The sequence below is a fragment of the Falco peregrinus genome, chromosome 10 (genome assembly GCF_023634155.1).
Source record: "Falco peregrinus isolate bFalPer1 chromosome 10, bFalPer1.pri, whole genome shotgun sequence".
In the NCBI taxonomy this organism is placed as follows: Eukaryota; Metazoa; Chordata; class Aves; order Falconiformes; family Falconidae; genus Falco; species Falco peregrinus.
In genome coordinates this window covers 33,355,632-33,372,689 of record NC_073730.1, presented here as the reverse complement: position 1 = coordinate 33,372,689, position 17,058 = coordinate 33,355,632, and the positions used below count along the sequence as shown (strand labels likewise).

The 17,058-nt window shown below is 39.6% G+C and overlaps 1 protein-coding gene across 1 annotated transcript in view; it reads right to left on the bottom strand.

Annotated features, from left to right (window-relative positions):
• Nucleotides 1–17,058, bottom strand: part of PDE4B (phosphodiesterase 4B) — a 216,640-nt gene that overhangs the window by 172,710 nt on the left and 26,872 nt on the right. Inside the window, exon 3 of the mRNA XM_055815121.1 lies at nucleotides 14,755–14,990. Within this exon, the coding sequence (XP_055671096.1) occupies nucleotides 14,755–14,990 (236 nt within the window). The remainder of the gene's footprint in view (nucleotides 1–14,754; nucleotides 14,991–17,058) is intronic.

Genomic DNA, 17,058 nt, shown 5'->3' with positions numbered 1-17,058 from the left:
AACGTGCTCCTGAAGCAATGAAGAGTCTGTTCCTTTGTACTAGTTAACCCTGGCAGGATTTTGATGGTCCCTCACACATATATAGCAGTGTTTGCTCTGTTTAAGTCAGGCATCTGTGCAAACACGGGATTGTAAAGGTCACTTGGGAGAAATGGCTCTCTCTAGAACCTTTATTAATAGTTGAGGATGCACAAGGGAAGGACTTAATCTGACTCTCAGAAGCCAGTTTCTTTCTTTTAGACTACAATTTGAACATATTTGATGTAAAAATGCCTATTGGGCCGGCAACATTACGCAATCTCACAGCACTGTTGCTACTTAATATCTGGATTTCTGCCAAGCACACAGGGTAGAAGATGGGTTGGGAGAATCTACGATAGGCTTCCAGGAGAGAAACTCTAGAAGCCAATTAGTGCTATTAGAGAGAGATAAAAGGGCAATGTGATCCTGAGTAGGAGACAGTGAAATCTCTGTCCCCCTCCAACAGGTCAGCTAAATCATATTTCCATTATAAAAGAAAAGGGTTGATCAGAGCAGGTGATCATGCAGGAAACTAGAAATTGGAATTAGAATTGGGTCATTGAAGCGAGTGATGAGTTCAGAGGAAGAGAGCAGTTGAGGAACGCCTGTTTTTGTGAAAGGATTGAACAAGGTTCTGAGGAAAAGGAGAAAAATAAACCAAGGGAAGGGAGAAAAAAAAGCTATAAATTTATAATTTTCTTTAGGACTAAACCAATAAAGACACATGAATAGAGAAAGCAGAGGAAAAGAGGAGGTAGCAGAGAGAGTCAAGAATATGGGTATAGTCACTTATACTGGAAAAGAACTCAGTTAAAAAGGCTCCAGTAGAGGAGGGAATAAAGTTGCAATGGAAATGTCACAGGTCTGACATGGATGCGATCTTCAGTTCGATGCCTAAGGTAGAAGATGTAATTTCCGAGATGAGCCAGCGCTGGGAATAGATAAGTGCAACCCAGGCAATGGGAGACAGGCAAAGATGCAAGGGGGAGGTAAGCGAAGCAAACAAGAGGGAATGTCTAGGAGGACACTTAGTGCAAGACAAAAAAAAAAAAAAAAAAAACATCAACAAACTGGAACTAAGGAAAGGTAAGTGGCCAGGAAAACAGATGCCAAGGAACAGTGCTTCAGTGAAAATGGAAGTCGCTGTGGATCAAAAAGCAAGGATAGGAAACGACAGCCAAGGCTTTAATCAGAGCAATGGCTGGTAAGAAAGAGGTGGGAAGGAGACACTGATGTGAAAAGAAGAGCTGGATGCAACATTGCTAAAACCTGGAAAAGATTCCAAGAAAACGAAAAAACAGCTGTACAGCCAGTGTTATATACATAAGGATGTGTTTGTGGTGGAGAATTTAAATCTTTTCAGTGATGGAGTTAGTTCTCTAGACACAACAGCTGCTGGGAAAAGGGAAAATAAAGGTGAAGAGTATAAGCTGAAGAGACTGTTACAAGAGGAAATGACAAAATGTGTACTTCATGCCTTCTTGATTTCCTTTCTGTTACAACCAAGAGGCACACTATGTCCACCCCACCAGTGAGAGCTACTGGTTATATTTTAGGCAGAATTAGGGTTAGTTAATTCCACCCCATCCTAATCCCAATTTTACTTTTAGTTCCCTTAGAGTAGCAACAAGTCTTATAGCCTCTACTTAAACATATACCTACGAACCATCATACCAAATTCTGATGCTTCAAAATAGTTATTTAGCCTGAATAATAAGAATTCACCATTCTAATTTGAGATGCATTTGATCAGCCACATCTTCCTACAATGCAGTAAACAAGAGCCACAACGCAGCACAGTGATCAAACTTCCAAACCAAGCAATACAAACCTAGGGCTTAACAGTAACGTAAATGTAACAGCAAAGAAACACTATCTGGAAGCTGTGAAGAGGTGCTAATGTAGGAAATGTCTTCCACCCTCCCTTAATAATGTCTTCTTTAATAGAAGACTAAGCAAAGCCCAAAGCAGAAAAGTCTCTTTGGCTCAGAAGTGGGAGGCTTTTTGGTGTTCAGTTTGTACCTTTTTAAGTGTGTGTGTTTGGGGGGGGGGGGGGGGGAAGCCCACCTTTGCTCAATTGCAATGCCTGCTGTCTCACAAGCTACAGCTTCTAGAAGATGGCTCCATGACAGAAATCTCTAAATGACATGTTCAACAATTTTTCTTATACTTTCCTGCAAGTCTCCAGAATTGAGATGCTGAATGAGAAGCAGAAATACATCATTATTACTGGTTTAAATGACAAATTTCCCATATTTAAGAGGCAAAAAAATAGAAGCAACAGTTAACTGCAATTTATATTACCATTGGAAGATAAGTTTTTTCTATATTTAATATTTTAAAGTTATATAGTTTGTGTTTCCATTCCCACAGATTTAGGGGCCTCTGAAATTTTCTGATTGCATAGGCCTTTAAAGCGATGTTTTGGAGCACTATGAACGGTCACAGAAGACAGAACCACAGTACCTAGCAACCCTTTGGTTTGCAGTGTAAGAGCTGAGCCAACTGCAGAAGAAAGCAGCAACCGGGAAGGTCCGCATTTTAGGGAGTCAGGACACCAGCACAGAGAAATTACCCACATCTATGAGCTTAGCAAAGGTTGAACGGGACCCACCCTATACCAAAGGTGACCTTTTGAGCTCTTCCTGTTCCATTAGCATCCAGTTGCTTTTGACAGGGCTATTTCTCATTCAATAAGCAGCTAACACATTAGGTTTTGGTTTAGCACCCTGCAGTTGCAGGCTCTGTGTATGATTTCATAAGTTTTAAGGTCTTTAAAGCATCTAACACTGTCAAGAACATCCAGAATACTTTTCAGATTAGTCACAAATAAATGAGCTCCATCTTTAATAAAGATACCTTGAGAGAGTTGAGTGGCTCATCTGTTCACACTGAATTAGTAGTCTACGTCAACCACATCATTGTACTGAGTAGTGCACTACAAGGTGTCCTCTGTCACAGAGAAATTATTTGCATTCAGAACATGGATGGAAAAGTTAGTAGTAACGGTAAGCCTGACACCTTTCACCTGTCATTTAGTCCTAAACTTGATTTGGTACATTTTCTTCCATAGTAAATCGCACCATAGAAAGAGACACACACAATTTATCTGAGTTCCGTGCACTTTTCAGTGTTTAAACAAAAAAAGTACACTTTCTTATCATGCTACAATGCCATTTTTTCCTTATCTCCCAGTAAATACATATGAGGAAATATTATTTATACATAAATATATATAAAAATATATATCACATACTATAAGCCCTCAGAGCATGATACAAGATACCTTATTGATAATGGTAATTTCCTTAGCAACTTTGATTGTGTTTGATTGAGAGTATTTCTCGGAGAGTACTTAAATGCCTTCTGTATTATCCATAGTGAGTAATCACATATGTTGGACCCACCTGTATTACTTGTGATTATTTTCTCATTTCGGAGCTATAGATTAATATTTTACCTATTAATTCAATAAGCCAACTCATTCTTCACAAGCAGAGACCTTGGGGGTAACTCCAGGGAAAAGAGAAGCCAAGGCAAAACAGTCTTAGAATTTCACACACCCTTTACATCCAATGTGATGAGACCAGGCTTTATGCTGCTGCAGAGATGCATGAAGGAATCTCTAAAAAGGGATTTGCCTGGACAGGCTAGCTCGCCTCTCACCAGGCTGTTGTTTTATTCACTCCACAGGGTGTTATCTGACTGTGATTAGCGTTAGCTGCACCTGTCTCTGCCACGAATTTGCCTGTGACTAAGCACCTCATCTTGCATGAGTCACCAACATTCGTAAGCCAGGATCAGGTCTTTGCTCAGCACCATGCAGAGAAGCCTCTGCGCCCAGGTCTAGGTGCCGCTGCAGGTGCCTCCGCGCCCACATCCAGAGGCAGCTACGGGCACCGCAGCTACTGGCCAGTATCACCCACAGTACTTCAGTCACCGGTAACCTCCTTTTTTAATATGAAATGCAGACAAACATGAGTATCTGTAATTTCCATGTAACTAGAATGATAATGACACAATGACAAATATGAAAAAAAACCAGTATTGCTCTTTTCAGATGAATGTTCTTACTGATAACAGATAATACTGTGTAACCAATTCAGACACCCACTTTGTCAGGTTATTTGTGCCTCCTGTCATACAAGACATACATGCAAGATATTTTAATTACTTTGTGTTTCAGATCATCTACACCTTATCAGCTCTTACAAATTAAACAGTATCTGGCCTATATGTGCATTTATTCATGATTATTTTTCCTTAAAAAATTTTCCTTAAAAAAACCCAAACCAACACAAACAGGTAAACCTCACTACATTTACTGTTCAACAGCATGGTTGTAACCCCCAGCTTTGCCAAGTGCCTCATGTTTTGGTGCTGAGAAAAAATAGAACATGCATTGTGCGCAACTGTCAGAATTCACACACAGCTTTGTCCATTACAGCTTAATTAAAGGAATACATTCACAGCCAAAAACCTAGAGATCAGTGCACTGCCAGTGCCAATAAGAGCAAGGTTGAAGAGAGGAGGTGGCTGTGGCCTGTCCAAGTATATAAGTCGTCTCCCGTTTTTCTTGGTGGAAAGAGAGTGTCCAGAGACAGGTAATGAGCCTCCTGAAGGAGCAGACATGGTAAGAACCTGCAGAACGTGACTGAGGCTGGTAGCAGACTGTTAAGTAATCTGATTTAATAGCCTGGTTACAAGTATTTAGAAACATGATCTATAAGTGGACTTTGCTGAATTTTGGCGGGGAGATGAATGCATGGTATGTGGAATCAAACTCCAAGCATTGAAACTTCCCAGACATACAACATCCAGGATGGGGGCTGCTGGAGGAGGTCGTCTGTTAAATGGCCATGGCACAATGCTGGAAAGTAGATTCACATCGCAGCCCTACAGCAACCTAGAGCAGGTAACAACACACTCATCTTTTCCGCTCTGTAATCCATTTCAAATATGTTGTACCCCATGGCTTCTGCTCTAGTGTAAAGACACGAGAGGCCATATGACAGTGTGCAGGCCACGTGTCACAGCTAAACTGATACACAGGCCAGGATTCACTCTTTCTCTTACACTGTATTCCAGAGCTCCAGCGATAGTTCAAGGCATCACTGAAAAACCACGTAGGCACATGCCACACATAGCGCTGGTCACCATGCGGCAGGGACATGGCTGCCCACCGCCAGCAAGCACACACAGGAAGAAAACTGGGGGGGACTGGGAAACACAGACCCTTTTGATGCACATGACATTTGCTTTTATTCTGTTGTGGGTTTTAGAGGTACACGGGCCTTCACAGTAAAACGACTTCTGTGCTTGCACAGGAGCACAAAACAGACCACCATGGTGTAATACTGAACAAAATGGTAACTAATGCCAAGGATCAGCTGAACCAGAAGGTAGCTCTCCAGGTAACAAAGCAAACTGGGTTTGATCTTTCCTTTCAGATGAAGTTATCAATAGACAAAATTTTGAAGATAAAAGAAAGTTGTGTCAAACTCTTCTCTGATTCAGCTTTTATATCAACTGTATTTCCATAATCTCCATGTATTTTATATTCTTGGGAAGATGAAGGTTGAACATAATACTTCAGAAGCTCCATTGTCTTTTGCTAATTAACAATGACTCATTTCTTTCCATTCTAGATACATTTCAAGATGTCTTATTTAATTCTGCATTGAGGTATATAATTATAATTGAATCATTAAAAGCCTTTTTTGTGTGCCTACAGCTACCTCTGTTTTGAATGACTAGTATCTCCAGGCAAACCTGGCAGCACCAAACTTCAGGATCATCTTCAATAAAATTACTGGGCTCACCTTGCAATTCATACAAAAAGGGGATGCTATCATTTTAAGCACATAAGCAGACTAAAATCCAACAAATCAAATAAATGCAAACTAAGAAAAAGATTATGTTATACCAACAAAATACAAATTGTGTACAAAAATACTTTATAAAATAATGACAATTTAAATTCAAAACTTATGACTAATCCAACATTATGTTTCTTCTTAAAATTCCTCTACACCAACTACACCACAGATAAATCATACTTCTTCTATTTAGGCCTTGCAGAAAACATAAAAATAAAAAAAAAATATGCCAAATGAGAAGATCCAAGAGCTTCAAAAACTGACAGCAAGAGACAATGTCTAAATATAGGCAGTCAAAACACTTATCTGTGTATTTTTAGCTGAGAAAATAACTTCAGTGATAACTCAGAGATAGCACGAATTATCTCTGCAGCAGTTGGTTTTTTTAGATAGGTTTGCCTTTGTACTATGCATAAAACAAGCAGTGACCCCTGTATATTTAGGTTGCCCACCGTTTTTTCCTATTCTGAAGGATTCTTGTGATTTGTTTTTATAAAGAGATCTACAGGATTTGTTGCGTAATGTCAGATGAGGACGGGGGTCCACTAGTGACCCCCCACAAACCAGCCTTCTTGTAGCAGAGCCAGGGAAGCAGGCTAAGTGTGAGTGCCAACAGCCTCACTGCTTAGTTATGTTTCTTTGACTGATCCTCTGCTCTACATAGTTCTTGGGTCACTAAGAACCACCATCCTCACAACCAGGTAGGTGAGGATGGGATATCCTCTGGTGGAAACATCTTACAAAGGGAGAAAATAACAAAATTTTAGAGAAGGCACTTCTCTAAATTACCTCGCTTACTTACATTTATTTTTCCACATCTTTGTGAGGTGTTAAAAAGAAGCTGGGGTGGGGAGCAACGATGACAACAAATTCAAGGCATGTCCTCTTCCCATACCAGACAAGCAGCTCTTACTTCTCACCTTGGTGAGCTCAAACAGATTCAAGCCTTAGTGAACAACTTTATGTAATTTTTATGATCTACCTGCAGACAACATACGAACTATCTCGCAACAAACATTTTCAGCTTTTCAAAAACTATCTTGAGGCGTCCCTAGCAGTCCAAGCTCCTACCAGTGTTCAGCACCAGGAACAAGCCATCTCTAAAATGTACCGGATAATATCTCTACCTACTGAAGAACAAATAAAAGCACTGAGCTGATGAAATCCTTTAGGACTGTTTCCACATCTAACATTCTTCAATGCTCTCTATGTCTTTCATATTGTTAGGAAACTTAGGACAAATCACAGTCAGTCTGATTTTCAAACCTAAGCTATCATATACATTTTCCAGAAACAGCACAATGTAATTAAAAACTATTTTCCCTATAGAATATATGAGATGATATGACAAATACTGTTGACCTCCTTTTTCAAGGTAAGTAAACGCCCCACAGAAATGTGGTATAGGCTTCTGAAATACAGGAAGCATGTTCAATCAGAATAATTGATCCTGCTTTATTACAACAAAAAAAATTATGTGATTTATAGGAATAATAAACATTTTGGACTAGATGATTCTAGAGGCTCCTTCCAACTTCAACCATTCTGTGATTTAAGACATTTTAAATATAGGTATAAAAATAAAACACGTTTTTAAGGTTTGGGGTTTTTTCTCCTAGGTTTTTATTTTTCACATCATACAGGAAGCCAGCTCATCTATTTTTTTCTATTCCAAGCTTGTAGCATATTTCTTCAGCTCTTACCTAGCTGAATTTGAAATGATCTAAGAAATAAGACTTCAACCTATTTCACAGGGCATTATCCCGTAGTCTGAAAAAACATTTAAAAAAACACAAGAAAAAAGCCCCACACTTCTCCAAAACAGCATTACTCCTTCTGAACTTCTGGTTTTCATCTCACTGTTCCTGCTTAAGCTTCCTATTACCCTAAATATTTCCTTTCATTCCATGGGATTTACAGATTTCAAGCATGTAAAGCACCGACTGGGCATATGACCTTCTGCTTAGTTTACTAGCCTGAATACGGTTTTATTATCCTTTTTAATCCTCCATGCAAATCTCCATCCCCTTTATCATTCTAACTTTCCACGTCTATCCCTCAATTAATTGCAACCAGCCTAACAGCTTCACAGTGGCTACGAGCTGGCCTGAGCTGAAGTCAGCATTTCTACTGAAGGTTTGATCTCAGATTCAGTTGCTCAAAAACTAATACTGATTTTTCTTTTTTGCTTTGTTTTTAACGTTGCATCTAATTTACTGCCCACGATCACCATCTGGAGAACAACGCGCAGTACTACAAGCATAGATTTGACACTACATACACGCATCAGCCCTCACTGCGCACGCAGACTTCAGAATGCAGTAATGCACTCACACAACCTTCATTGCACACCTAAACTTCAGGAAGATTTTCAGATGGACATGGGAAAAAGGATCAATCCCTTCATATTTTCTGTTTAGATTGTGACCACCAACCCGCACAATAAAATTGTTTCAGAAGAAAGCAAGTTATAGACCTGGTCACTGACAAATGGCTAGCAACAACACAACATGCTCACAGGCACACAAAACACTAATCTGCTGATTAATTACGTATGCTGTAAAAAAAAATATCTGAAAAAGTAAAGACAGACTAATGGTTAATGTTTTTACTAAGTGGCAACAATGTGACTCAAATAGCAACCAGCTCTGTTAGCAGACAGCTTCCTTCGAACCGAGTGAGTTCTCATTTTGCTTTTGCAGAAGAGCAAGGTAGCTTTTGCACTGGACAATTAGTGACACATATTTCGATTTAGCATTTAATACTGTAGTCCTAATATTTAATTAATCTCTATGCCCTGAAAAAGAGCACTCCTGATTATATTTAGATATTAACCATAGCAATTCTTAAGACCTTCATTTCCTTACGCTTTTGGACTCAACATAAAACTTGGTTTTGTATCAACATTGAAACTTCATGCAAAACTGTCAGTATATCCCCACAGATCCGAGTCAAATGTGTAGAAATGGTGTAAACAAAAAGCTAGCTGTCAAACCTAACACAGGAGCTGGTGAGCATCAAAAAATAAGGTAAGAGAACTGTTTTGGAGGCTCTAAGTGTAGCTACAAATGTATACTTCACACCCTCGTTCTTCCCTCTTGCCCGCATTTATCAGCACAAAGCTTCAGTTACAAAATATGGAGCAGGATTGCAGAAAGCATTTTAACAACTTTCATGAAAATATGGACAAAATTTGTGCAAAAGCAGCTTATAAGGCTTCCACATTCAGATTGCCACTTGAAGATCTATATCCTACGTACTTCTTCCCTTGCATGATTCATGAAAGCTATTTTGTATGTGTACTGCTTTGCCATTTTCACACAAAATATTATTACATTGCAGCTGGCTTAGAATTATTGCTTTGGAGTCAGCTTGCCCATTTTTTTCTTTGCTGGTTATAGATCTTGTCAGACCAGCATTGGTCTCAAGAAAACAAAATTCTAATAAAGAAATGAAAACAAACAACTCTGGAGCAGCTTTATTTTTTAGGTTCCTATGTATCTGAAGTTAAAAAAATTATGTAAGTCATGGCTCACCCTCTCACAGTTCTTACTTTTGTATTATCACTGGAAGTTAAATTTAAGGTGATTTCTGAAAAAACGTGGCAGAAAAGCTACTTAAAGAAGGAATAGGCTTGTTTTGCTCTACCCCTCCCAAATAATATGTTCTACATTTGAACTGTTACTCTTTTCTTCAAACCACAGTTATGCAATCCCAGGAACAGCTAAATCTCCAGTCAGTGCATTCTTAGCACACAGTCTGTAGCACAGCACTGATGTTGAATTCTGTACTATCTCAGTGATGATCAAACCATGAAAAATATTTTTAAAAGAAAACAAAGCACTGAAGCTGTCTTACTGTAATCTGACTATATTCTCCATTGATAGGTAAGGTTTTCCAAAGAGCTTGGCAACACTCAGAGCTGTGCAAGCTGCATGGGTAGTACTGGGAAGCATTGTATTTCACAGGTGCAGCATCCCCTAAATTGGTCCAGGAAGAACCACAGATATATTATTACACAAACTCTCCTCTAGGGTTTCGGTTCAAAAATCTCATTTGATAATTTAGATACTTGCCATTTGGTATGTTGTTCAATACAGAGCACAAACAGTGAAATGCTTTGGAGCAATGGAGATCAGTGAGCCTAAATAAACCATCCAGAAGAAAGCAAAACAGTGTTCCAGCACAAGAACAATAAAAATATAAATGAGCGTATAGCAGACATTTGGTGCTAACAGGAAAAGGAAGAACTGGAAAAATGGCTCGGCGGAATGCACACCCCAAATACACGCTGTCAGAGTTCCTCCAGGGATTTAATCAAGTTAACAGGAGAAAAGAGAAATAACCCCAGCAGATGTAGAGCTTTTGCCCCTCACAGTTCAGAGCAAACCCCTGATGATCAGGTTCTGACTTAGCCCTGCCTCTCCAGAAACTTCATCACTGTTTTTCTGGTTAAGATGATAAATTTCTACAAAGACTACAATGGCTTGCACAAATAGGAAACAAAACCTCAAACTGAAGTGACTTCTTTGTTCAGTATGAAATATGCATGGAAAGCCTCACTTCCACCCTACCTGTCCTAATAAAAGAGACAGTGTCCCTTATAGAAGTTTCATATGTGTTTCTGAACATACATTAAGTATAACAGTGTAATGAGGAGCTTGGGTATCAGCATGGGAAGTTAACTGTCATCACAGTATCACTAGGAAGCTCTTTAAAAATCTTACAGCCATTACAAAAAAAAAAAGATGATAGCTACTATGCACACTAGACAAACGAAATAAAGACATTATTTCTAGAAATAATTTTTCATGTCATAATAATGAGATGTTTCACATCTGTCTTTGGGGTTTCATATGCACAGAAATAGATTACAGAAAGCTTGGCTAAACCTACACATTTCTGAACGAGTCCTACTGATCTCTTGTGAAAAGCATCTCCAAGCTACAGCTCTGCAAACCCTCAGGAATAAAACCACCACGTACTAAGTGACTGTTAAACAATTTCTATTGGGCACGTAAGAGTTACGTTGATTTACCTTATAGAATACCTAAATCTAGACCTTACATTGTTTATGCATTTTAGCTGTATGGACCCCAAATGTCTTATACCAAGGCCATTTACATTTCAGTGAAGAGCATCTTTTTGCATGATTCACTAACTCTACCACCGTAACACTGCCAATGAATTTGACCTTGTACAACCAGTAGCAAGACTGTCTACCTTTGGGAACATACAGAGGTCAGGAAACCTCTGCATCCTCAAGGTAAACTCAGGGAACAAATTTAGTGAACAATTTCCATGGTCCGGAGACAGGTGTCTAAAGCAGCTCAATCTGAATATTTGGTGCTGCATTAATGCGGTAGATTTGTGGACTAAAAAAGATACACGCCACGCTTCGAAGGAACAGCACGCTGCCATTACCTTCCACTGAAATGCTGGGAAACACAAGAGAACTGGCAGAAGACAAATCAGGACAGGTTCTGACCAGACATACTGAGGCTTTTTTCTGAGACAGTCATGCAGCAGAACAGGTTGCCCAAAGAAGATCTGATGTCTCCATCGTTGGAGGTTTTCAAGATCAAAGCACATAAACCCCACTGCACAACCACGTCTGAGCTCACAGCTGATCTCACATCAAACAAGGTTTGGGCTAGAAACCTCCCAAGGTCCTTTCCAGCCTGAATTATCCTATAATCCTATGAAACTAAGAGCTGGATACCCTTTTCACAAGGAGTATCCTCTTTCCTGACCCAGTCTGAGATTTACACTGTTTAATGGCATTAGGCTCACCTACAGGTAAAGCCTTTCCCCCTGCCCCGATTGCTTAAAACATGTGAATTTTCTGCCAGTGGCCTCAGCATTTTTAGTAAAGCTCCAAGGAAAGATAAAGTGGGGTGATAAAGAAAACCCAGACATATTCAAAGAATGGTCTTACTGGTCAGGCCAATGGTACATCTAGCCCATCATCTTGTCTCCCACAAGATATTAAAAGCACAGAACAGAAAGGAACAGAAAGCAAACATATATACTTCCCCTCAAATATTTCCCCAGTTCTAAACAACTTGCAGTTCAGAAGCTGAACAAGAGATGGAGTTTATGTATTCAGAAGGAAACCACAACAGATTGCTCCTCCAAGGATCTGTTAAGCTTTCCCTTAAGCCTGCTCAAACTCCTAGCATCTACGGTCTCCCCTACAGCACGAAGTTCCACAGCATAGCTATAAACTGCATGAAGAACGACCTCCTTGCACTTGCTTCATGCCTGCCAATTTATTTGATGGCCCCTTTTTCTTATATTAGATGGGACAATAAGCAATAGACCAACTACCTCTTCTCTTCATACCACTTATAATATCTTGGTTTTGTCCCTTTGCTCAGCTGTGTCTTTTCTGTGCTGAAGAGTTCAGGCCTCCTTGGACAATCCCAGTGCAGCAGCTGTTCCATATATTTGATCATTTTAGAAACCTTTAACTCTTTTTAGTTCTGCTATACCCTTTTTTGAGAGGAAGGACCAGACCTGTACACTATATTCAACATGTGACCAAGTAATGGGTTCCCACCATGGCATCCTGATGTTCTCTTTTATCCACTATTCTTTTCCTTCAAATCTTTAACAATTAACTCGATTTTTTCTGACCATTAATAAGCACTGAACTCACAACTCTATTGGACTTCTATCCTATACCCAGCACCTTGCTCCTGCATAGTAGTATTGTTTTGCAGCTACAATTCTTTCACACTCAGATATATCACATTGTATTTATCTACACTGAAATTTTCCTATCACTTTATTGCCCACTCACCGAGTCTCTTAATGCTCATATCATTCCAAAGCTGTTTCATCACAATGGCACATGCTGGGCTTACACAAATATAACCCGCATCTGGGGTATACTTCATACAGAACTGAACCACAATATACAAGCCCAAACAGCCTGGGGACCAGATTTGGCTTACACTGCTACTACACAAAAAAACCCTCAACCATGACTGCACCCCCGGGAGCATGGTCAGGCCTCAAGTAACTGCAAATTTGTAGGTAAGGAACTGCCTGGCATGGGGTAGAGACCAGTGCTAACCTCATCAAAAGCACTTGATGACTAGAACTTAAAGAGAAAATGGGAAAGATTACACCATTTTTCTGCCCGGCTGTAAGAGCAGTCAATCTAACTGGTGCCCAAGTCAGAAAGGTGAGGGGGATGCAAAGATGCCTGTGTGAAGACGTGTTCGAACCGCATTCTGCATTGCGGTCACACAAACCAGCAACTCCCAACTTGCTACATGGATGTAAACAGATATGATAGTGTCAAGCGAGCCAGAGAAGTTGGAAGCTATCTGCTCACTTATAAGAGATTAACAGCAGTAAAGAAAGAGCAGTAACCTGAGTATCAGTTCTAAGTATTTTCTCTTTGTGGGCATACTGTTCAAGAAAACACATTTTGTGCAACACAACAGCATACATAGAGTCTGCTGTAATGGAAGAGAGGAGCAGCAATGCCCCCTTGTGTTACAAGGGAAAGTAATGATAAATCCATTGCAATTCCTTGCATTTTCCCAAATCGTGTATGAAGGTGTATTCAAAGATCAGAACTAACTCATTCTTAAAAGCACACCTTATGCATAGGCTCCTAATTGTCCTGCAGTCAAGATTACAATCTGCTGCAGGTATGCAAACAGGAGCACTCGTAAAATGCTTATAAAGGTAACCCAATCCTTTTACTGTCAAAATTCACAATCCATCTGAAATTAGGTAACTCATTTTGTTAAATTTATCCACAGCAATTAAATGCAAAAATGGAACAAAAGCTCCTGCTAATTCCTCTTTGATTTCTGTATCTCATCTATTCAAGTACATAGTTCAAAAATCCTATTTTCAATAGGAAAACTGTTTTTGAAGGATTCTAACAAATTTAGGATATCCTCTGTAATTGTTCAAATGCAAACTGAAATGCCACCTCTGAAGAGTGCCGAGCTTAACAGAAGCTAAAACCAGAATCAGACTTGGAAATGATGAACATGTCTTGCAGCCAACAAATGAAATAGAGTGGAGCATTTAAAAATTAGAATCTAAACAACACTTGAATTCCAAAGTTGAGCATACAAGGTTTAAGGTTGCATGGCAATGCCATTTCAAGATTCATATGGCAAGCTGGACATCTAACGTTATTTTGCCATTAAAACCTAAAAATTGCTATTCCATTAAAGCCTAAAACCCCCAAAACCTAAAAATTGCTATTCCAACACGTGAACACTTGGGGCTTTGTCTTCTCCTCCTCCCTCTAGATGAACGTCCTTGTTGTAGCACTTAACATCCTGTGTTTCTGTTTTGGAGCTCACCTCTTAGCAATCCCCTTTTAATCAGCTCTCTGATAGTTTCTTGGGGACTTTTCTTGAGTTTAACATCAAAGTCAAATGCTTTTCCAAGCCTTTCTTCTAACATTTGCACAGAAAATAACCAGAGAGCTAAAGTCTCTTTCTCCAATCTGTTGTAGAAAAGTCTACCACCATCCTGAACTCTTCTGTGCATAAAAAGCTAATAAACACAAATCCTCTGACAGAGCTCAGAATTTACAACACTAAAGTTTCATGAAGATGCACAAAAAAAGTGAACAGAAGAGGTTTTAACAGAAGTAGAATTTAAAAAAAAAAAGGCAATTACTTTGTAAACTTACATCCATGGTAACGGATCAAGATCAAAAATACTGATTAAGATATTCAAAACAACTATCTAGTAACTTTAAGCAGGAAAAAAAAACCCCAAAAACCAACTTTAACCAAAACCACAAAACAAACAAAACCAAACACTAAAAACCCCAACTGTGTGAGATTCATAAACAAGGGAAACAACCTACCAGTCTTGGTAAGTGGTGATTGCTATACTTGGAGGTGTCAACAAAGGCAGAGTTGTTGGTCTGCAGACAATGTCTCTGTCAGGGGTCCTTGCTTTTTCTGTTTGTCGTTGGGATAGCGGTGGTAACTGCAAATTGCCAGAACAGCATCTTCTTCCTCTCCAGAGGTCTATGCCCAGAGCATGGGTAGAAGTACTGTAGGACTTACTCAGCCCACACTCCAGGTAATCCAGAGCATTCTGCAAAAACAGAAAAGCCACTGAAGTTCTGCAAACAAATATTTTCCTCCATGAGGATGAAACACATTCAATTGTTCTACAGCCATAGCTACTCACAAAAAAATAATTGTATGACGAAATCTTGGCAGAGTCCGACTGCACTGCACTGTTATCAAATTATGAATGAACTTGCAAATTCACTCATAACTTGTCTAAGCTAAATTCAACAGCTAATTCTAACTAAACATTTCAATAATGTATGTCACTTTGGCAATATGTTAAACTTTTAATATTTCAAACTTTCTCAGAGAACATTCCACTCGATATCCACCTAAGGATCATTCCTCTCCACAGCACAAACACATTGGTTTGCCACTTTTTGTTTTGATGAATCACCAGGCAGAGAAAGGTGCCAAGAATACTGGACTTAAGACACATCCTGAATCATCCAAGAGCAACTCAGTGAGAAGAACTCCCAGCTAATCTGCACTATGTATGGCATTGCTAATAGAAACAGTCTCAAAAAAAGGTTTTGATCAGTTAAAGCAGTTTTTCTTCTAGTTTCTAGTGATTTTTATTTAAAAACATCACCATGACCACAGAATTGGCTGTCAGTCTTCTCAAACCCAAGCCAGAAGTTCTCTCACAGAACAACAGCACTGCAAAAGGGTTATCAGTTTTGGTCTTACTCAGAGAATTTAGCTAGTCAAATATAGTTGTCCGATATAAATCAGAATATTTCTGTATTGTGTGTGATGAGCTACCAGTAGAAGCTGGAGGTTTATTACAATCAGCATGTATATCTATGCAACCCCTCTACATTTTTCTTCTTCTGCTTGCTCCTGAATTTTGATCTCCACTTTGCTCTCTCCACCCTTCACAGACCTTTCCAAGCCCACTTTACAGCCTCCCCAAATCCCCTGGTTCACTTTCCCTACAAACTGCTACCACTGTGCTCTCCCAGCCAGCACCGAGTAACTTTTTTTTAAAAAAAAAAAAGTGGTTTAATTTTTCATAATAATTTTTTCATAATAATTTATTACATCCTTCATGAACAACTGCAAAGTAGCATGACTCCCCCGCTGCCTCATAGTTTCTAATGGAAAGTATGTTCTCCATTGTCCTGAGGGCATTAAACAACTCTGGTACTGCCTGCTCTCTTACCCTCAGCAAGGAATCTCAACACAGCAAGGAAAGACAAAACTGACAGGAGAAAGGCATACTACTAGTTTCCTCAGCTTTCCCTGCTTGTTTGCTCACCCCGCAACCATGTGAAGGATCCAGACAGGAAACAACATGGCCCACAGCTCCTCTACTCCTTGTACATAGCCTGAAGTGCTACGAGGCATGCTGGTGCAGATTCATGACATTACTAAGGCATCAACATCATAATGACCTAGATAGAAGTTTAACGTATTTGGCATGCTGTGTTTCCAAAAATATGCTAGAGATCTTCAGTGATCCAAACCCTACTCTTTCACAGCACAAAATCAGGTCAAAAATACTCCTAAGGAAGCCCAGAAAGGAAAGCCTGCCTTCTGTATCAGCAAGGCCTGAGCAGACAAGCATCGTGCTCAGGCAAACTGACTAGGAAGCAGTACAACATGTGGTCCAAGAGTACAAAAGAAACACTTATTGAAGGAGTGCTATAGGATACGCTATCAGGTTCCACTCCTCCACTGTATTTTCATATACATTCCATGTGATTTTCCATTTTTGGCGAGCCTCAGCTGTGACAAACAAGACAAATAAGGCTGTGGTTATCATGCCATCATTACAAACTGATACATTTCTCCAGAGAATGGGAACTGGAGTTTAATTAATAGGGTATTATGATGATGATTAGCAAGCGTAGTAATGGAATAACATACACATCATCACATTAGGTGTTCAGCAAGTACACTGGGGAGAGATGCTGAAACATTTGTAAGTACAGAAGTACAGCATATGCACAAAGATGGGATCCAGAAGAGAGCTTCCATAAGGTACACAAACACTGCCTGCTGCCTGCCAGCGTTACACTGACCAAAGACCTGTGAGGTACATGCTCTGCACAAGACTCCTTTAAATGTCTCATGGTGTCAGGGCT